Source organism: Lissotriton vulgaris, chromosome 7 (genome assembly GCF_964263255.1).
Source record: "Lissotriton vulgaris chromosome 7, aLisVul1.2, whole genome shotgun sequence".
Classification (NCBI taxonomy): domain Eukaryota; kingdom Metazoa; phylum Chordata; class Amphibia; order Caudata; family Salamandridae; genus Lissotriton; species Lissotriton vulgaris.
This window is the reverse complement of record NC_141695.1, coordinates 1,358,988,704-1,359,011,390: the sequence shown is the minus strand read 5'-3', so window position 1 is coordinate 1,359,011,390 and position 22,687 is coordinate 1,358,988,704. Positions and strand designations below refer to the sequence as shown.

General features: G+C 40.5%; 1 protein-coding gene across 1 annotated transcript in view; it reads right to left on the bottom strand.

The window, feature by feature from the left end:
* LOC147703693 (syntaxin-1B) overlaps positions 1-22,687 on the bottom strand; it is a 410,801-nt gene that overhangs the window by 128,248 nt on the left and 259,866 nt on the right. Inside the window, exon 3 of the mRNA XM_086932048.1 lies at positions 13,018-13,117. Within this exon, the coding sequence (XP_086788174.1) occupies positions 13,018-13,117 (100 nt within the window). The remainder of the gene's footprint in view (positions 1-13,017; positions 13,118-22,687) is intronic.

The following is a 22,687-nucleotide window of genomic DNA, read 5'->3' as shown; positions in this document are numbered from 1 at the left end:
GATTGTCAATTTCGTGCACTACAGGATGACCTGATTCGAAACCAAGTTGTGATGCATGTGTGTATCCTGTCATTCATGAGTGTTTAGGGGTTAACAACGATTCTCCTCCTAATGATTTCCTGTCTATAGTAAGAAATCCAGAAACGTTTAGCAGGTGTGCCAGTGCTTTTACGGCTCATGAAAAGGTGATGGAGGGAGTATCTGAGATTAAAACTAAGTCATAGATTAAAATAAATTAGTGGCACTCTTTTGGAAATGGTAATTCAAATGAACCTCCAAGATGTTACAGATGTGTTATTTTATAAGATCTAGCATTTTCTAGAACGTACCCTGCAAGAAAAGTCAAGCGAGTGTGAGTAGTATCATGGGTCACTATGCCAAAGTATGGAAGAGAGAGATCCAAGAGCGTTAGGTTGAGCAATGCAATTGAGATACATGATAAAGAATCATTACAAAAGTGAAGATGATATGAATGATAATATTATGAAATTTTAAGGAATTCCTACTTTGAATGTTAAGTATGGTGGAAATTTGGAAGAATTACATTTAAAATATATGCAGATTCATGTTCTCCGTATGGCATAATTAATGAGGAAGTTTGGAAGGAAAAAAATGTGAATAAAGTAAGTCGTTTCCACAGGCATTTATTCTGAAGTGTACAGCAGTGAGATAATTGATATGCTAGGATTCAGGTTGTTCACATTTGAATTCAAGAACTGCAGTACATATGCTAAATTATATGTCACAAAAACGGTCTATCTGTGTTAGGATGCCATGACCAAGGACATTTTCATATTATACTGGGTCCGAATGGTAAAGAGTAAGTCTTAGTAGTAGATGAAGGTACTAAAGTAGGCGAACTGATTCTCGTGACATTTCCTAGGGTGTTCAGTAAGAAGATTGGCAGAATTATTTTGAAGAAAAATGTTTCACCTAAGTTACATAAAGTAAGGAATATTACAATTGTGTTAAGACAGCATGTAATCAAAGAATTGGAGAGACTGGTTACCGTAGACATAATTGAACCTGTGAAGGCTTCTGAGTGTGTTTTGCCCTTAGTCATTGCACAACCTTGCAAAATGGCAAATTTTCGGTTGTGCGTGGATTTACGCCCTCTTACCAACAACAGTGTTGTTGACCAGTTTCCTTTACTAAGAATAAATTAAATGTCTTAATTATAGGGGGACAATTAGTTTTCCATGATCGATTTGTCTTCAGCGTATCATTGCATTCCTTTAACAGATGAGTTTATGTACTTGACTACTTTCATAACACCTGATGGGCATATTAAAATCTAAGATACCTACTGTAGAACTCTCCGAATGCTCTTTTGCAGAAAATATTGACACTTACTTATTCCACATAATTAGTGCTGATGGTATTATCCTGGAAACATTGTTGGTAAACACTATTCAGAATGCACCAGCACCCTGCAGTAAGGATAAGGTTCAATCATTTAGAGGTGTGGCTGAGGTTTGTTATATATTTATACCCAATTTTGGAGAGATTTCCTTTCATACTAGGCAACTCTTGAGAACAACTGAAGGTTTTATTGGACAGCTGAATGTGTTTTGGATTTTCGTTTTCTCAAGGAGTCTATCGCTAGTGTAGGCACTTTAAGTGGATTTAATTCCACTGTGTCCAGTATTACAACTACGGATACCATTAATAAAGGTTTTGGAGCAGAGCTGTCCCAGGCTGGAGAGGGTGGGAAGGAATATGTCATTGTCCAATGCCTCAAGATCTTTATCTCCAATTGAGTGAAAATGTTCCATTATAGAAAGAGAAACCTTGGTGTGTGCTTGGGCTGTGGATACTTTTACGGTATTTATGTGGGGCAGGCCTTTCACTTTTAGAAGTGACCACAAGTTGTTAATGAAAATTCTTACAATTGATGGTGCGATTAACGCTTCTACCAAGGTAACTAGACTATCGGTGGAATTACAGGATCATAACTATAAAGGGGCCGATTCCGATTTTCGGACGGTAGGGCTACGAACGATGGTCAGAGTCCCTCCGACCGAATCGGAATGTGCCGACCAGATTCCTTTCCGACCAAGCCATTCCGACTCGGATTTCTGGATCGCTTACAATGGGCTCGAAGCCCGTCCGCCATCCGGAAATCCTTCAGTAATCCCGCGGTCGGCTCTTTACGACCGAGGGAGTACGATGGCAGTTTTTCACTGCCTTTTCATGCCGGTGTTTCTGGCACAAAAAGGTAATCGGAAACTATGTCTGGGGGCCCCCAGCAGGGACACTATGGGTGCAAGGCCGTCAAATGGCAGCCTGGGGCACCTATGATGCCCCTCTGTTGATCCCTGCAGCCGGTGGCAGGCACCTTAGGGTGCCGGCCACAGGGTGCAGAGATGAACTGCACCCCTGCTTTTCACAATGCAGGTATGCATTCGTCTCTGAATGCATGCACCCATTGTGAAGTATATAAGTGCTACTGAACAGGGTTTGGTCGCATCATACTTGCAGGGCCATAACCGATGACAGTAAGTCTGTTGGTTATGGCTCCTGACCGATGTCGGACGGACCTGAGTCTGTCCAACATCGGAATCGGCCCCAAAGTTGTATATGTACCTGGCAAGGAAAATTATGTGATTGCAGATTTTCTCTCTAGGATGCCTAAACAAATGTAGATGTGTGAGGATGATGTACAGAATGAATTTCAAATCGCTTATGGTCATGACAGTGGAATGCCTGCTATTGCAAAAGATATTTGGGTTCAAGAAGATAGGAAAGATGATGTGTTAGCTCAAGCATTGGCATTGTGAACCCCCTGCTTTCACAGCTTAAGCAGGAGATGTGTTGGTATTTATAATTATTTATTAGCCTGCTCTGTCTGCAGTTCTGCGAACAAAGGTTCTCAATAAAACAACAAGAAAGGGGAAACCACTACAGAGGTCACAGATAGGAAGCCAATTACAGTAAAGGAGGCCCACATGATGAAATGGTCAGAGAAAGAAAAAGAAAGGGTGTGTTCAGGGGTGTAGCTTCCATTGATGCAGCAGGTGTAGAGGTACCAAGGCCCAGAGGCCTAAGGGGAACACTTAACCCTATTTATTGCTGTGTTTTATAAGTCAAAAAGAAACTGGAGCTTAGTTACTTCCTTGCACTGGGCCATAGATAGATTGGCTGCACGACCGAGAGTGTGTGTGAGAGAGAGAGATATGCAGGAAGGAAGAGTTAAACAAAGGACATGTAAAAAGAAAAAACACAGCGAAAAAGAAGTAGATTAACATGAAAAGATGACTGTACGGGTGAAAGTACTGATGGATGAAGTGTAAAACATTTGCATGGGTGTGTGAAATAAAGAATGGCTGGAATGATGAAAGCCTGTACGAATGGATGAATGTATAAATGGAAGTTTAGATGGATGGGTGAACAGAGAAAAAGGGTGAATCGACAGATGGTTTAAACATAATGGATGTATGTATGGAAAAAGGATGGACAAATACTTGGAAGTGCAAGTGAAACGGTTGAAGGATGGATGAAGAGTGAAATGATTAAAGGGTGGATAGATAGAAAGGTAAAGGAAGGATGGATAGGATGGTGAAACGGCAGATAGAAGCATGAAAAGATGGATGGATGAAAGGCGCAAAGGATGGAAAGCTAGAAGGATGGAATGTGGAATGAAGGGCTCTGATCTGGGGTAGGTAGAGCACAGTTGCTTTGCTCACCTGATGACATTCAAGGTATTGATCAAAGTGGGGGGTGTTTTAATTTTCGGGCTACTCCCTTGATCATTCTAAGGTATCTAATTATTTAAAGAATGGATGGCCCAAGAAATATTTTTTGTCTGCTTCTCTCAAACCGTTTTGGGAGGTGAGATCAGAATTAATGCATGCTGATGGTACAGTTGATAAAGAGTTATACCATTAAATGCATAATTTAATTGTGCCATCAATGTCATTTTGGTATTTTAAGAACAAAGCAAAATGTTAAAACGTCATTTTGGTGGCCTGCAATGAATTTTTGGAGGTCGAGAGGTTTGTGTGTGATTTTCTAAGATGTGTAGGGGCTGATAAGTCTTAGAACATTTTAAAACAGCCCTATGGACAAGTTTTAAAGGCCTAAGACTCCATCGGAGAGATGGCTATGAATATTATGGGCTCTATTGGGGATACTCAGAAGTATGTATTGGCTTTAACCCTTTCCATGCAGCCGCGATTCCCCTGGTGTGCTGTAAACAACACGAACAGGGGTGGGCCGTGACGAACCCCAGCCGTCATCAGCACACGAGCACCGTAGTGCATGACGGCTGGGGTTCGTCATCAGCATGGAAGGGGTTAATTGATGTATTCTCAATTGTTCTGTTGTGAGAATTGTGGCCAAGTCAGATACTGAATCAGTTTTACTATTTCTGGATAATGTGTTGTTTTATGAAGGTATCGCTGCAAACTTACTGAGTGACAATAGAGTGGAATTTGTGCTCAACAAGGGCAAATACTATTTTACTAGACTGGGTATTACTCACAGAATCACTTAATGGTACAATCCAAGTGAGAATGGCATGATTTAACGCTTTAACAAGGTTATAAAATATATGATCCCAATCGCTATGAATGGAAAACACAATTCGGAAGTTCAATTGGAGAAAAAAGTATGGGATTATAATTTATCAAAACATGAAGCCAAAGGATTTTCTTCCTTTGTGTTATTTGAGGGGTAGGAATACAAGAACTAAATGAAATCCTTGTTGTTTATTTGAAGGTAATGTTAGGGGATTAAGTGTGTGAGAGAATTGGGACTACACAATTTAAGAATAAATTACAATATGACCAGAAATATAATACTAATTGTAGTTCTTTTAAAGTTGGCCAATGTCTGTGTTAAGAAACCTAGCAAGGTTTCTAAAAGGGATAGGCAAATTTATGAACCCATGGAAGTAATTGAAGTTTTGAAGAATGCAGGAAGCCTAAGTGATGGGAGAGTGTGGAATTTTAGAAAAAGTGGCAAGGTTCCGCTACAGGTTAATCGTTTTCAGGAACAGCACAGTCATCTCAGGGGTAATATGATTATTGATATATTTTTGATCAATGGGGTACTCATGATGCTGCATCTATGAATAATATTGGTAATACTGACGTTATCTTCTCGAATGTATCAACTTCTAATTTTGCACAGGAAAGGGGTGAGGGTACTGGCGATTTTAATAGTACAAATGATGTGCCTTTGGAAGAAGAGAAAACTATGTAATTTCAAAACAGAGTATCAATATCTTTACAAGATGAAAATCTCTTATGCAATCTTTTACGTTGTCAAGCAGTTCACTTTGGGATGTAACAGAAGACCTCTAGGATAGTTCAAATATTACTTTTGAGAAGATGAATGATTATAAAGTTGCACATTGTTCTCTTAAAACTTCAGGCATTTTGAATTTGGTGTATATATTTTAATAATATAGTGCATTTATCTTTATTTATTTGAATATGTTTAAATTAACCGACAAGGGAAATTTGTTATTCGTGTTTAGTTATGGATCCTGGCTTAAATCATTATGGTGTGCCATTAGTTACAATATAGAACTACAGACAACAGTAGTTGGGACCAGAGATGAGGATCTGATGTGTGGAGCTGCTGCTTCTTCATTTACAATAAACACTAATAATCTTATTGCAGTTGAGTGCCATTCCTAATGACACCATGCCACGAGATGGCACCCTAACATATAGCTGTTGTCTTTTCTCCTTCTCTCGCGACTTGAATTTTAATTTTTTTTAGAATAGTGGGACAGATGTACAAACATTAGGAATACTGCTTTCCTAATGTATGAAACTCATTGCAGTTCATTTAGGGATTCCTTGTGGGTCGCAAATTGACCTACCTCATGAATAATAATTAGGTAGGCTGCAGTTTGCAACCCATTAGGATTCATAACCATCAATGGGATGGTGAACTGCTGAGGTCAAGAGACCACCATGTCTGTGACTGCTTTTACACAAAGCAATCTTTTTTTTTAAAATGGCGGCTCATTTTCCTTGAAGAAAAATGGGATGTGTTTAAAAAGAAAAAAAAACATTGAAGTTTCTTTTTTTAAGAGCAGGCAGTGGTCCGTGGGACCACTGCCTCTTTTTAACAAATATGATTATTTGGATTCTCAAAGGGGCAGAGGTCCCTTGGGGATCCCTTCCCAAATGTGTTACCACCAGTTTTAAACTGGTGGTAAAGTATTACTGTTTTGCGACCAGAATTCGGTCACAAAACAGTAATACATACCATACCGATTTGGTCTTTGGAAGGGACACCCTAAACACGCATTTCAAAATACCAAATCGCAAATGCAAAATGTGATTCGGTAACAAGTTACCGAATTGCATTTTGCATGTGGACATTAGAAAAATCCTTTTTCCGTTCACAAACAGTTAAATTCTCCGAATTGGGCCATTTCAGACCCGGAAAATACTTTGTATATTTGACCCTAAGTGCTTAAACGACCTGCCAAAAGCTTAAGAAGTATCTGGTTGACCATATATCAAGCTGTTGCCCAGGTTCCACAAACACATATGACATGCCTGTCTCCAGGTTAACTTAGGCAGGCAGTGCAGTCAGCAAATGCAGAGGATTTGATCTTTCCTGATACCTAAGTGGCTTTTTGGGACTTTTCTTATTTTATAGCTTTTAGGACCTGTTGTTTAATGGTGCTGTTTTTTTGTAATAATGCAAATACTTGTTTAGGTGTAATGGGTAAGTGGAGGGGAGTAGAAGAAGAGAAGTTCATAATTTATGCTGGAGATTGAAGGTAGTGGGCATTGGAACAAAGTTTTAGGAACTTTAGACTTTGACCCACAGCGAGAGAGAGAACAGGGAGAAAGAAGGAGGAAGAGAAAATAGGAAATCAGTGACAAACGCAGAAAGCAGCAGGGTTGAAAGAGAACAAGAGCTTGAATGAGAGGGATTAAGAGACAGAAAGTGCAGGGTGATGGAAGAAAGAGCCATGAAGTGGAACCCAGATCAGGGCACCTACAGCAATAAGCAGCACCAGCGGCAGGCTTCTAAGAAAATCTTTGGGCACTTGTTTTCTTCAAGATGAACCAGCTGGGTATCTAACTCATTCAGAGGGTTGAGAGGTTTATTGGTAGGGCTTGTTGTTTCCGATAGGAATGGTACATGGACCTTGGGATTGTTCTAGTACAGACAGACTTACACAAGAGCTGGCAGGCTAGTGATCTGTACAGCTCCAGAGAACTAGTGTTTCCAGAGGCAGGAAAGAGGACTAGTAGGCTCAAGTTAGAAAAGAATAACTGCATGGTTTAGGAACTGACCAATGACCAGAAGGTCAAGGAATGCATTTAAAAGGAGATGCAAAGCCCTGGAGGGCTAGTGGACTCAGCGAGTGGTGAATTTAGAGAACGAGGGAGAGGATAGCTCATGTATTATTAGGTTGCTCTTTAGGGTAGTGTTGTAAAGGGACATAGCTAGACACAGCATAGTTTATGTAAGTGCAGGCCAGTCACATTCAAGCTGGGTCTTACATTCTATACAACTGCCTGCCATTGAGTGTGTTGTCTCAGTCAAGACCTGAGAGACTATTGGAGCAGTGCTTCCCAAAGCGTGTTAGCGACACAACACAACTTTTAGAATTACAAACTTTTTCTGCCCACCTCGCTTAATGGACATGAGGTGGGAGATTTTTTTATGTAACTAAAGCATCCTGTGGTAGCGTAAAGTCATTTACAGACAGCACACATTTACAGACAGCACATTTCCCATTGGATGACTACTAAATTTGATAAAACTATATTGCACACAAATGATAATGTGTATGATAATGTGAGGAATTCAGGTTTCAGTGAATAGTTATGATGTGTGCATCACCAAGTAAACTGTCTTAATTTCTTTTGATCCAATTAAAACCTGTGTTTCTATCTCACTTCAGGATTACAAAAAAGAAAGTGTGCTTAATTTTTGGTTTCCGGACTGCTGAATGTGTACAGTTCATTTACAGGTTTTTACATTTTGTTGTGTGATACAAAAAATTACGTCCTTTGGCTTTTTCTATCACACAATACCCGTACCCCAGGAAGGCTGTCACATAATTCACTTTACGTTTCTTCTCTGACTACAAAGTGAGAGGAGTTTGCATCCATCAATCCCCATTTTAGAAACTTAAGCCGCAATTTGTCAGACGATGTAGCCTGACATTTGACTTCTGTCTTTGACACACGCAATGTGAGAAGATAAACACAAAATTTAAAGGCATCTTTATTTATTGCTTGACCTTTCGCAACCCACCACAGATCGGCGTGTGACTCGCCAGTGGTCGCAACCCATAGTTGGGTAAACGCCCATTACAGCATTTAGTTGAGTAGTGGTAAGCACTTTAGTCAAAAATATATCATACCCAGGGTTGAACCGAGAGCCATTATTAGCTCCATCAAAAAACATACACAGTGCACCAAGTAAACGCACTGAATGAGTCTGACCTTCTTCAGTGGGTTGGGCCAGTTTCCATCCTCAAATAAAACAGAATAAAGAAAAAGGTCTTGATGGCGCAGAGCACAGTAACGTTTTTTGAAACACTTTGGGCAAAAAGAAAAAGGACTTACAGGCTGTTCTAAAACCAAACTAATTAAATATTGTGCAATGTTTCCCCGATTCATGACATCATGCATGCCCTTATAAAGAGACTGTGTGTTAGATAAAATAAATGGGTACTTGGGAGATGGAAGGCCTATGTTATATAAAGTGCCCTCTATGTAAACAACCCTACAGAATTATAGGCTTAGAGATATATCGCTAGTTTTATATTCTGTGCCAGGAGACCTATCCCACACATACATCACGGCGAATGAGTCCATCTCTGTCCCTAGGGACTTTTTCTGTTTCTTGCCCTTACCCTACATAATTAATTAACTCTATTGGAGCATTTGTACTGTTCCTAATAATGTTGCTTCATCTTCCTCCATTTGAACTGGCTATAGACCTGTGTCAGAAGACAATGCTATATACTTGGAGGAGATAACAAATAATATTACCAGGGCCACTTGAACTATGCGGCGGGGGAGCAGCAAATTAGGCGGCAGCGCTGACTAAATTATGCAGAAAGAAAAGGCAAATGATGTGGCACAATGCAGCACATATTTTGATATAATTACTTCATTATTGTGTAATTCACCCCCTTAGTACCAGTTTAACAACCAAATACAGAAAAAAAAGCAACGCAAAGATGACCAGTTAACCTATGCAAAGGGCCTTCCACTGCACAAGAACCCACGTTGCCATGTTTTTAGTACATTTTGATCTGTTTGAGCTAGAAACAAAATTTGTTTTTTTTTGGTATGGAATGAGTCCCTTCCTATGGGTACATTCACCAACCATTGGGTTGCTAGGGCTTCAGAGGAGGAGCAGAAATGTCCATCCTGCGGCATTGCTGATGAAACATAGGTTCATGTACTCTTTTTCTGTCTGGTTTACAGGAGAGCAAGGTCCAAATGGCTACTTACAACATGCAGGAATCTTGGGACAATGCACCATGTTGAGACCCTTAGAATTCTGAAATCGGATACTCAACAACCTATTGTATTTTCAGTTTCTAAGTACCTCTTTGTATTTTGGTGCATAAGGAATAGGTCTCTTTAACAGAAGCCATCTTGTTGAAACTGACATTGTAAAGGAGTTAATGAGTTTACCTGATAGTATATTAAGTCTAGTTATCTTTTTAATATCCTAGCCATAATTGGCTTTAGTTTGTCTTTTTAACTCTTAAATGAATGTTATGAATTATTGTCGTCATTGTTGTGCGACGCTAGGCCAGCCAGCTGTTTAGCCTTTGGCTGCATTTATGAAATGTTTACTTCGCTGAGATGTATGGCCTTGAATCCTGGTTGTTTATCATATGCTGGGAGGAGGGTTTACGAACTGTTCTTTAGTTAACGTCAAAAATGTATCTTACTGACTTATTTATTATTAAGTGTATTGCATGCTTCTGCCAATTAAGATCTAGCATAAAGTATAGACATAACCCATGAGTGACAATGTTTTACTTGTTTAGTGTCTCTGACATGAGGCCTGATTTATGAAGGAATGAGGAGTAGTGTTTTTCTTGTTTGCACATTCAGCGATGGTTTTATTGTTTTAATTTTTGTTATAAAGATAGGCGTTTTAAATGGACATTCTATCATCTCCTTGCAAGTTGTGTCTACTCTGTTACCGTATTGTTATTTATTTGATATTTTTGAGTGTCTCTGATGGCATAATGCTGAATAAAGAGCATGTTGACTTGAAAAAAGTTCAGCTAAGTTTGTATTGTGCCACCCCTTTTCAACTATTGGGGAGAGGAGTTGGCCTAACGGATAGGGGGGTTGACCTCGAATCTGGGGAACTGGGTTTGAGTCTCGGCAATGACGCTGAACATCCTGTGATTCTGGGCAAATCACATAATCTCCCTGTGCCTAACAAAAATGATGAATGTGTCCTCATGTAACGCAACTGGTGCTATGTAAAGCACTCTGATACTCGATACCTGGTAAAGTTTGCGCTATATATAACTCCTTAAAAAAAACTATTGAAGGACACATTTGACATTAAATGATTGCTGTTTTCAATACGATATGCTATGTACAACTGTATAGCTAATGCACAAGTTCTTCAAGATATTTCAGTTGAAGAACATAGCCAGGAATGAATGTTTCGCATTTAGTTTTCAGGATACATACTCTTCACTGCTTGTGTGTTAATGAAGAATCTTTCAAGCGTTTGAACATCTGGAAATGTGATTGTACTACTGAATATGGAACATAGAAATATCTTCATATAAGAATATTGTGGACAAAATATAAAGACAAAACTACTGCAAGGTAAGTGCATATAGAGAAGGAATAGATTTACTATTCCTAACTCCACATCTACATACCTTATATGAGATGTATATCTTCAAGGTACGTAGGTGTGGAGTTAGGTATAGAAAATCTATACTTGCTTACCATTTGATACTTCAGTTTCGATATTTTGTCCTCGATATTTATATACCACGACATTCTGTCTTTGACATTCAGGGGGCACACCTGGAAGTATGATAACGAACATGCTAGCTTACCAGGGATGATGCTTACATATTCCAGAATATGTCTCAAGAGGGAAACCCGTAAAGTGTTATGCTGCTCATGTGGCAGGAGGCAAATCACTGTGACATTGACCAGCTCAGTATGCCAGGGCTGCTCTTCAGAGTGCTAGGACTGTTGCACCTTACTTACTAAACAGGCTATGGCATCATACATTTGTGTTGTCTACCTGGTTACTAGTACTGAAGTGATACCAGTGTTTGCACTGTCCTAGCTTGAAAAGCAAACCTTGCCAGAGCACTTTCTGCTCACTTTTTCTTCTACCTGTGAAAAACAAGGTGTGTGTGATGGGTGCTGCTTTGAGTCAGTTGTGGCAGTGATCCACTCAGTGTGGTGTTTGCACTGGCAGAGGATTGCTCCAACAGTATGACCATGGATACTTTCATGACCAAGTTAAGGCTTTCCATGCAACCCTGTAAGAAGACAGAGGTTGCAACTTCTAGGTAAAGTCAGCATTCCTGAATGATCAATCCATTCCTGAATAAGGTCAGTTTACTGGTTTATTATGAAGCTGCCTGTTTAAACAAGAATGGGCAACGTCAATAGGCCTGACTTGAATTTTCAGTTACAATTCAGACCTACTGGCTTTACCAAAGCTACTCTGACACTAAGGACCTGATTCCCAAAGGTGAGGGTGTAGTTACACTTATGAGTAAGTTGACCACTTTGTGGCTTTTCACAAAATCCAAATGTAAATTTATGTCAAAACTGTAACCCATATGACTGCATCAAACTGGAGGGTCTGAAGGCTAGACACTTGTGAGTAATTTACACTTATTGTCCATTCAAAAATCTGAGTGTAAATATACCCAAAAGCGCAACTTGTACTCAAATTTTGAGAATAGTCAAAAATGTGTACACTTACTGAAAAGTGTAAAATACTCATAATTGTGTATAGCCTCCAGACACTTAAATTTGATGGAGACATGCAAGTTACACTTTTGGAGTAAATTTACTTTCGGATATTGTGAATAGCAAAAAAGTAGCACACTTACTGAAAAGTGTGAATTATTCAAAAGTGTAAGTTACCTTTGTGAATGAGGCCCTTATTTTGTTATTTAATCACTGTATTAATATAGGAGCTGGCAGGTGTGCCACATCTTATCATTGGCCTGGCGGCTGAATGTAAATATAAAGAGTACTGATACTGCAACGCTCCTATGGATTGAGTAGTAATTCATTTGTTTTGCCATATAGCGAAACAAGTTTTCTCACAGTAATCAAAACATAACAACGATAGTTTTTTATACAGTGTGTGGATGAGATAATGCACTGAATGTGACAAAAGGTGTGTGACTGGGTGAACATTATTAGATGTAAAACGTATTTTCATGCTTTTCAATGAAAGCAAATACTAGGAAGCAGATGGATAAATCTGTAGCTAGTTGCATAATGACAAGACAAAAATACTCCTCTAGGTGATTCAAGATGTGATTGGCAATGCCTCATGCCTATGATTGGACGGGGTCTACTCAAGCAATGCAAGGGTTGGAATGGGGTTGACCTTAAGTAAGCTCTCTCTAATTCTCTCTTTAGCCTCTGTCTCTACCCCTCTCTCTTTTTTTCTCTATCTCTCTGTCTATCATTATTTCTTTCTCCTTCCTTCACTCTCTCTCTATTTCTCTCTCTCTCTAAGAAGATGAACATGGAGGAAGGAAACATGATATCCTGCATGCTTGTAAAATATGGCAATGTATTTGAAAATATCTCTAAAACCAAACTCACATTCAATTATATGTTGTGTAATTCAATGCTTTTAAGATTTGAGCATTTTTATGATAACATTAAGACAGAGATACTAGATGAGGAAATGCTCAACCACAAAACCCAACACATGCCTCGCTCAGCAGACAAGCTGGGAAGGAACAAGAGTTGCTCCAAGGGACAAAGGAAGGGAGGGATGAGTCTCACACTCCAGAGTTTTTTCTGCACTTGAAGCTCTACTCACTCTCATCTGGGTTGGGGGCAGCCAGGATGGCGCTGTGCTGTTTCTTCACATGCTCCACATCTTCCGAGAGTTTCTCTATGCACCCGCGGATCTCCTCCACCTGCAACCAGAGGTAGAGTGTTAGGCAGCTCAGAACGACTGTGCTCAAACATGCTTTTCTGATCCATTGACATACCCTAAGTTAACACTGTAATGCAGCTACCTGTGCTAGTAGGAGAAACAACTCTGCTCTGTCAATAGCCTCACTGCCTGCCTACCCCTTTTTTAGGGTTGGTCACTAACCTCATCAGCACTATCATCTGTCAGGATGAGCTCACAACAGGTAGAGGCTGTCCTGTGCTTTGTGTTGAATTTTGTTATTAGCATTTCAGAATCATTAAACAAAAACAAGGAAACTCAAATACAAGTAATAAGGGTAAGGATCATATGATATAAATTAAAAAGTAAATCCATATATAGAACAATATTTAATATTATGCTATCTAGAACAATAAATATATATAACAATATATAAAGGAAAGATTGAAAAAGCATATACAATCAAGTGTTAAAAACTAAATGATAACAAATACAAACATGATAAGAAAGTAGAAAAGGATTCCATATCTGTGAAAATAACTCTAGTTGATCTTGAATATTATATATAATCCTTTCATGCGAAACATTTTTAATCATAGCAGATAACCAGGACTCTTGAGATGGTGGAGTGGAAGATTTCCATTGTCTTAATATACAGATTTTAGCTGTTGCAATTGTCCTGTGCTTTGAATTGTTTCCTCATTATGAGGTCCCAGCTAATCCCGATTTGGCCAGTAACAAAAGTCACTGGCCGAATCAGGGTTACAGAATCTGGACTATCTCTGCGGACCTTTGGGACTTCACTTGAGGACTGCCTGCTGAAAGCTGGAGGAGGCTCAGGGTGAAATATAGGGAGAAAATGAGGAATTATCAGTGGAATTAGGCTGGGAATTATTGGTTTCCCTGGTTATTCCTCAATTCTAATGAGACCCTCAGAGTCTTACATGTAACCCATGGCAACTAGTCTACCCTCTCCCCGAGCTAACTATTCCTTCTATGATGGTAGCTCCGGGGGGAGAGGAGCTACCGAGGGAGATATCAGGGACCTTGTGAGGAGTCTCACAGACCTCTGAGAGGTAATGCTACTCACTGCCCAAGAACTCTGGGGGAAAGTAGCTTAAGAAGAACCCAAGAATGAAGGACAGACCAGTTCTGAGCAAAGGAGAGTGAAGTTGGAGCAGTCAATTTGATAAAAGACTAGCACCACAGGCAGCACAGTACTGCATCACCATACATAGAAAGCAATATTTACCAATCACAAACTGCTCTTGTGGAAGTTTGCACACAGGGTACCCGTGAAACATTTCATCACCTTAGGGCATCCTTTGTAATGCTAAATCACAAACAGCGGGTTCTTAATCTCAACTCCCAGCACCACACATCACTTCTCCCATCAGCCAGCACCACTCACTGATTTCCAATGTGGCCCTTATTACAAGTGGGCCAGAAAATTCGACACATGTGCAAAGCTCTGTTAGCCCAGGGTTCAGAATGGTGTCTTGTGTGGACTTTCTATAAAGCCTGCACCATCAGTAAAAATAATTCCAGATCCAACCTGACATAATTTATTGGAAGGAAAAGATCAGGTAATTATCGGTAACTGTGGATTTTAAGCACAAGGCGCCAAAATCTGCTTGTTCTGCCACATTTCTGAGGGCTGAACTCATAATAGGCAATAATTACCTCACCTGATAAATACCAATCTCCAAGGTATCGGAGTTTGTCATTGTCACCAATCACTCCGGGACACATATAATATGTCAGGACCATAGAGTTCCCACAGGATTTCATCACCACACACATAGAGAGGAACAAAGATAGACGTCACCTCATATGTTATCACCATGCCAACAAAAACCACACATTCAGTTCCTGCAGCATTTCAGTACTACAACCAACTCCCCAGTACTTCCGTACACAATCGGTTTCTCCCGAATCTCATCACCACGAGGTTTTTCGAGTGCTTCAGGCCCAATTACGAGGTAGGAGTTAAACTCCAGTTCCTGAAAACATGAAGAATTTGGTGTTTTAAGTATTGATTCTGCATGTTATGCCTCGTATCCAAGTTCACAATTCAGGATAAGAGATATTTAAGCATACCTCAAATGATGCTGATGGTATTTACTGAATGTGGGAACTACTTACCCCAGATTAATTGTATTTACTAATGCAAGCCATAGTTTTCTGATCCCTGAACAAACCTCTGATTGTGCAGGGTTTGGTAGTCTGAGTTGTGCAGAGTTTACCTTACCTGGTGAATACTGGTTGAGATAAAAGTCTGTACCATTTGTTAAATGTTGGAATGTCAAACGTGCTGGAATTTGAAAGGGGAAAAGAGATAGGATTATACTGTGAGAAGCATATTTAGGTTTGGTTAGCGCCAACACATGCATGTTATTCCCCAATCACTCGTAATAGGTGCAATTTATCACACCCAGTAAATTCTGAATACTGGGGAGTCATATTTTATCGGGTGCGATAAGTAGCACCTTCGCTGTGGGGGGCACATAATCGGGGCCAAAATGTGATAAATACCCTACCCTATTTGCAAATCTTATAATCAGGGCTGTTTGTCTTCAAAGTGTATGTCCACTTTCCTCTCCCTCTCCCATTGTGGTGTTGAGGAAGGTGAAAGAATGTCCTGCCACAAACAAGTATTTTACATATTGATTGCAAAAAACACATTAGCGGTTTCGTCAATGTGGAAAGTGGGGGCTAATCTCTGCTTACTGGGGAGGATAGAGGTTTCCAGCAGACTGACAAGCATGACCACTGTTATTGAGTGTTTCTGTTCCTTCCCAATTCTAGACCTCTCAGAGCTCTCTGTGTATTAAATTATCCGACATATCTCCCAATTATTTCAGCACCACAGGCATGTTTCCTAATACTTCCTTATGACAAACAGTCCTTCTGTTATTTCACTTCCCACTCAGTTTCCAAGTATTTCTTCCCCAACCCACCCCGTCCTCTAGCATATCAGGACCGCTCATAGGCCCAAATGTATCAAAGGGTTTTGCCTATTCTGTGTCTATGGGGAAATGTGTTCGGGCATTTTGGCCTATAGTTCCAAGAGTATTTCTCACACATGCAGTCCTGCAGTCATCACACGGCCCCTTCAGTATTTTAGAGCCATATACAGCAGTGCCACTATTTCATCATCATACTCAGGTGGCCCAGTGTTCCATCACCATGGACAACTGTCACAATATTTCAGTAGCGCAGTCAGCTGTCCCAATATCTGAGCACCATAGACATCTGTCTCTCTAGCTCATTGCCAGTGGCAGCTGTCACAATATTACATCGTCATAGACAGCTGCCCCAATATTTCGGCACCATAGACAGAGAGGCCTATATACTAGTCCCACCGCAGTTATTCCAATATTTCAGAACCACACACAACTGTCCTAATATTGCCACACTATTTCAGTACGAGGCACGGTGGTCCTACACTTTCAGCACCAGAGACAGAGCCCCAGTATTTCACAGAGAGCTGCCCCGATATAGCAGCCCCGCACCCAGTCGACCCAACATCTCTGCACTATAAGCGGTTTCCCTCATATTTCAGCACCGTAGACAGCTGTCCCACTACTTCAGGCAGACACCCACCCGAATATTTTTGCCACTTGACCAGCTTTTCCTGTATTTCAGCCACACAGACACCTGCCCCGTAGTTCAGCACCGCCGACAGCCATCCTAATCTTTCTGCAACATAGATAAAAGGCCCAGTACTTCAGCAGCATGTACAGCTGTCACAATATTTCACCATCCCAGACAGACATTTCACAACCTTATCAAATACTTAATAATTGAAGCTTCTCGGCAAACTGCCAATGCTCTCCTTTTAGTAACGCCGTGTCCCCTGACTTAATACTTTTTTTATTGAAATACTTGTTTTTTATTCGGTACTTTCTCATTCTTATATGAAACACTTTTTAGTGTTCATAAAATGTCTCGTCCATTTCAAACATCAACTGTCAACGGGTAAATTTTCCCTACCGTCTTCAGTGAGTTCTCCTGGCTATAAATCATTCATTGGGCTTTCATCACCTTTATAAAATAATCGCATGTTCAAAATTAATATCAGTCAGTGAGTCAAAATACTTTATTTCGATAAATCAGTATAAAAAAAAGGCGCGGTACAATAAATATACAATATCAATAATTCATACACAACAAAACACACATCATTCACGATTTAAAATATACTTCAGTGGTTTTTTTTAAAAAAGACAATCATATTAAAAACAAGAGAAGGAATAACATTTAAAAATACATCACTAGTTTAATATAAGTACTTTGTTTAAACGGGCCAAATATTATCCCTGCGTATCTCCTTTTTCAGCCACTCAAAACATCAGCCTATCGCCCTTGTACAAGATCCACATTTCAACCATGAATGTGATCCGACATGCTAACCGGTCCTTTGTTTTTCTTGTCCTTATAGGTGGGAATTTAAACATGAAGCAATATTTATATTACATTTTTTAGTACCTCCAACAGTCTTTGTTACAAATGTCAGTCCCTTACACCTGTGTTCTTTACACTTGTTATACCAAGCCCAGCATCAAACAGGAGAGGCTATTTTGAAATGTGTTTATGGTGGTGAGATGCACACCAAATTTCTTCCATTATTTATCCTGTTTGATCTGATTCCACTTTGTAAGCGTGCAAACTTGTTTTGCGCTTCGCCTCCTGCGCTGCATTCAAAACAAAAACAGGGGGGAACTTTTTCACAGGTTCCACCAAGTTGCACAACCATGACCTCCGTATGAATCCAATAAATTAAATTTCAACCAAGTTCATCTTCTTTTAAGCCATTTTTGATTTTTTTCGTTTGATTTTTCATCCTTTGTAAACATTATTTCAATTTGTTTTATCCATACACTTTCTACTACTGAAATATTCAAACAAGCTCCAAGGCACAAGTTGATTCCGCATATCATGATGTTTTATTTTTTTTAAAAACCCAATGCATTTCGGGATATAAAAAATCCCTTCGTCAGGCAAATCTAGAAAATGATACAGAATATTTATATTAATGTTTAGACCAACATCGTCTATTATATACAGTTCAGTAAGTAACGTACATCTCAAGTTATTCAAAGGTATTCAAAATGGTAACCAGTCTATGCCACGTTTATGTACACATAAATCTGATTGGCCAGAAATACATTAAAACAATCAGTTGAGCATCTATTTATGCATTTATGTAAATGTTCGAAGATGCATAATATAACCCGTTCCCTTATTTTTAAATTAGGCTTTGTTCTCATATCTGCCACCCAACAGGTTTTCTGACATTTAAGCTTACCATGACATGCCTTATTTCTTCAAAGATTCAACTCCATCCAAACCACAAAGTTCACAAACATGCTAATTCTCCCATTCCGGCATGTTGCTATTCCGAGCGTGCCACAGCGCGGGCTTTTCAACGAGCAAGCAACCAAGAGTGACAATGGCACAAAATTGTATTCCCGATCTAGCAAAAATGAGCGTTTAAGGAGTACAGAGCTAGTTAATATGTTTAGAAAATCACGTAAAAGAAAGTTCAAGGAATACTCATGGAAACTGCCAGGAAAATACATTGCTTTAATTTATTAACATTCTTATCGTATTTATGAATGCGTTGAGTAAAAGGATGAGTAACTTTTACCGTTGGGTATTGCAGTCATGTTTAAACATTTCAGAGTGTAAATGCATAATTTTGGTAACCCATCTTTTAGTTTAGGAAGATAAGATGCATGCTGGGAAACTTAGTTGTTTAGGCAGTAGTTATAGGACCGCTGAAGTAACGTATTCAGCGGATTGAGGTTGGGCTGAAGGTGTATGTAAGCGTAACACCTGAGGGTAATTTAACAGGGCGGAGAGGCGGAGAGTTGATAAAAATGGGGATTTACCGGCAGTCGAAACGCTGAGTTAAATGAAAAGCCAGCGCTGTGGCACGCTCGGAATAGCAACATGCCGGAATGGGAGAATTAGCATGTTTGTGAACTTTGTGGTTTGGATGGAGTTGAATCTTTGAAGAAATAAGGCATGTCATGGTAAGCTTAAATGTCAGAAAACCTGTTGGGTGGCAGATATGAGAACAAAGCCTAATTTAAAAATAAGGGAACGGGTTATATTATGCATCTTCGAACATTTACATAAATGCATAAATAGATGCTCAACTGATTGTTTTAATGTATTTCTGGCCAATCAGATTTATGTGTACATAAACGTGGCATAGACTGGTTACCATTTTGAATACCTTTGAATAACTTGAGATGTACGTTACTTACTGAACTGTATATAATAGACGATGTTGGTCTAAACATTAATATAAATATTCTGTATCATTTTCTAGATTCCCCTGACGAAGGGATTTTTTATATCCCGAAATGCATTGGGTTTTTAAAAAAAATAAAACATCATGATATGCGGAATCAACTTGTGCCTTGGAGCTTGTTTGAATATTTCAGTAGTAGAAAGTGTATGGATAAAACAAATTGAAATAATGTTTACAAAGGATGAAAAATCAAACGAAAAAAATCAAAAATGGCTTAAAAGAAGATGAACTTGGTTGAAATTTAATTCATTGGATTCATACGGAGGTCATGGTTGTGCAACTTGGTGGAACCTGTGAAAAAGTTCCCCCCTGTTTTTATTTTGAAATGTGGACAAAAGCTGACACTCACATGTGCCTTTTTACTTTTCCACAATTAACACAAGGAATGCAAAACTCTGAGAGTGAGCCAGTCAAATACTCAAAGAGGTTGGGAGGAGAAAGTCATCTTCCAACAAGCGATGTCCAAATTATATTTTTCACTGCTTTTAGGTTGAAATTATCGGACAATGCAAGCTGCATGGTTGCAAAAGACCTATTGTGGGCTTACCAAAGAATGCACAGGGATCTTACAACTCCCCCATTCCTTGCAATTGGTTAGCTTTATTGGCAGTCACATTTAATTACTGCTTATTTAATGGCTTTCCTTGTCCATCTTGTTTTCGTTCCTCCCTGGGAGCATAGGCGTTGTATCATCCTCTTGACTGGCTGACTTGTGTTCTTCCACTGCTCACTTTTAGGGAACTATTTTTTTCTTTTTGGTTAAAGACACCATCAGAGTGCATGTGTTTTCCAGCTATCTCCCCCTCGCAAGCCAAATACCCACACATGTACTCTGATTTTGATCTCTCCCTTGTGGCTGCATGCTTTCTCTCTCCTATGTACCTGCCTCCTAATCACACTGTGCTCAGTGTTCCTGTTTCCTCGTATGCTCCTCCCCGTTCACATGAGTAGCTGTCTCCCTCGTGTGCTCCCCCCACCCAGGTCTCTCTCTCCTTCATGCCCCCCAAATCTCCACTGCGTCACTCCAACCTGCTCCCGCTCCCTCTCCTCTGTTGACCTCCCCCCATCTGTGCAGTTCTTTTTTTCAAATAACACAGGCAAACAAAAAACATTGCCTTTTACTGATGTTGTTCAGCATTGGCAAAGCTAATAGGTCTCAAAGGTAAGACACATTGGCTTTGCCAATGCTTGTTCTTTTTTTGGCTGTAAGTCCTACATGACATAAAAAATGTGATTCTTAAGGTTTGTTTTTAATTTTCTTACTGTAAAATATTTAACATTTAAAACATTGCATTTATGGTCAGGGTTGTCTTTTTAAAGCATCTGGTCGAACCCTCATTGGCATGTCAGCAACACTTGTGAATTGGCTGAGTTGTACTCAGACATTCTTTGCGGAACCTCATGAGCCCCTGGACATTGCTTCATGTCAGGCAGTTTATAGACCACTGCCTGACAAGAACAGGCTTCACAAATACACACTTCTCTCAGTTACACATATACAAGTACAGCAGTGCCAAACAGAACAAATGTAGCATGGGTAGCAGCAGCACAAGCTTCCGTCGCATACACATCAGGTAGCTACTTTGCACTGTTAATTTCTATGCAAAATAGATATAGCACGAGCTGCAATGGTGAAAGTGTTCTTCATACTAAAAAAATAGGGGTGCACAAACAAAAACTACATACCCATATACAAACGAGCTCAGTGCACCCCAGTTTTATAATTTACAAGTTCTCTGGTGCCACTAGGTGTACAGGCAATTCTTGAAGGATATATTTAAGTATCAGGTGGCCTACATTAATAAATCCTGCTAACAAAACATAGGGATTTTGCCACTGGTTGTGGGATTAAGTCTATGGAAAAGTCCAGTGGTGTACAGTCAGGACCACTTGTAGGGTTTTTGGGGCCCTGGACAGTAAGGGAATGTGTGAGGCACCTCTAAATTGCATAGACTTGACACATTCAGGGCGGTTTGCACCTGTATAGATGTCCCTGCTCCTGAAGCTGCAGCCCCTCCCTCTCAGCCACCTACAAGCACCTCTTAACAGCTCATCAAGGGCTGAAGGTGTGGGGGTTGCTCATCTCCAGAGAGGGTTAATACTGCCAGGGAGCTGAACTGCAGGGCAATAACCATCCCGCTGTGCCTCTCTGTGGGTGGGGGGGGGGGGGGAGGCCTATTTGTCGGACAAACCTGAAGAACGTGTCTTCTTACAACTGGGAATGGAGGTGGGCCACCTCCCCTCCGGTACCCCTTGCTACACCATAGCAGCGAGGCCAGGGAGAGGGGTCTCCTAAGGTGGTGCACTTGCAAGGTGGCACCTTTCATGCCGTGGTCCAGATCTGTCGCACTGGTGCGGGCCCCAGAGGGCTGAGTACGGGGCCCTGGGCAGCTGCTCACACTGCCCATGCCTAGCGCAGCTCTGTGTACAGTGATGTGCAAGCCACATGATGCCCTGAACTCACGCACTTGGTTTAGTAGCCATTTCATGGTGACTCACTGCATGTCACCCACTCGCTGCCTACTGCTGGAATCATCGGGTCTGAGTCCAGCAACTCCTCTCGATCCCCAGCACCTCTCTGTACCTCACAAGTATGACTGACATGGGCACCTTGGGGATCTGCAGACCAGAAGCTACATCAAGTCTCAAAGGCTCTTGCATCCCAAACTGAACGCGCTACCCTTTAGGACAAGGCATGCTGCACCTCGGGGGTTTTCCTGAAGCTGGGCTGACTGTCTCCCTTCCACTCACACCGGGCTGCCCTTTTTTATCAAAATCCAGGAGCTCTACAATCCTCACCACTCTCTAGTTAGTCACCATAACTGACCAGCTCTGGAAAGTTCCATTCCACAAACACTTATTCTCCTGCAAAATCATCAGTCAGCATGTGGAGTCTCCGCCTACTATTCTGGAACCACAACGCTTACACCACCCTTACTTCCTAAAAAATAAATCAAAAAAAAAGTACTTCGTTTGACATCCTTCCATACCTGAAAACATGCGGCATCCACTGATCTCGGTGAACTTTGCCCCTGCTGCACTCTTATACAACTCTCACATACAAACATTCCTACACACGCATTTACAGCGCGGACAGCAGGGCATAAGATGGCCGCGCACTGTTTCGGCAGAAACGCAAGCTTTCCTCAGTGGACACAAACAGATACACAGGTGTAGTGTAAGCATGATCAGACGCGCGTGCGACTGCACGCAAGCATAGCACGTAATACGTAGCCAGCACCCACACAAGTTCCATCGCACGTGCGT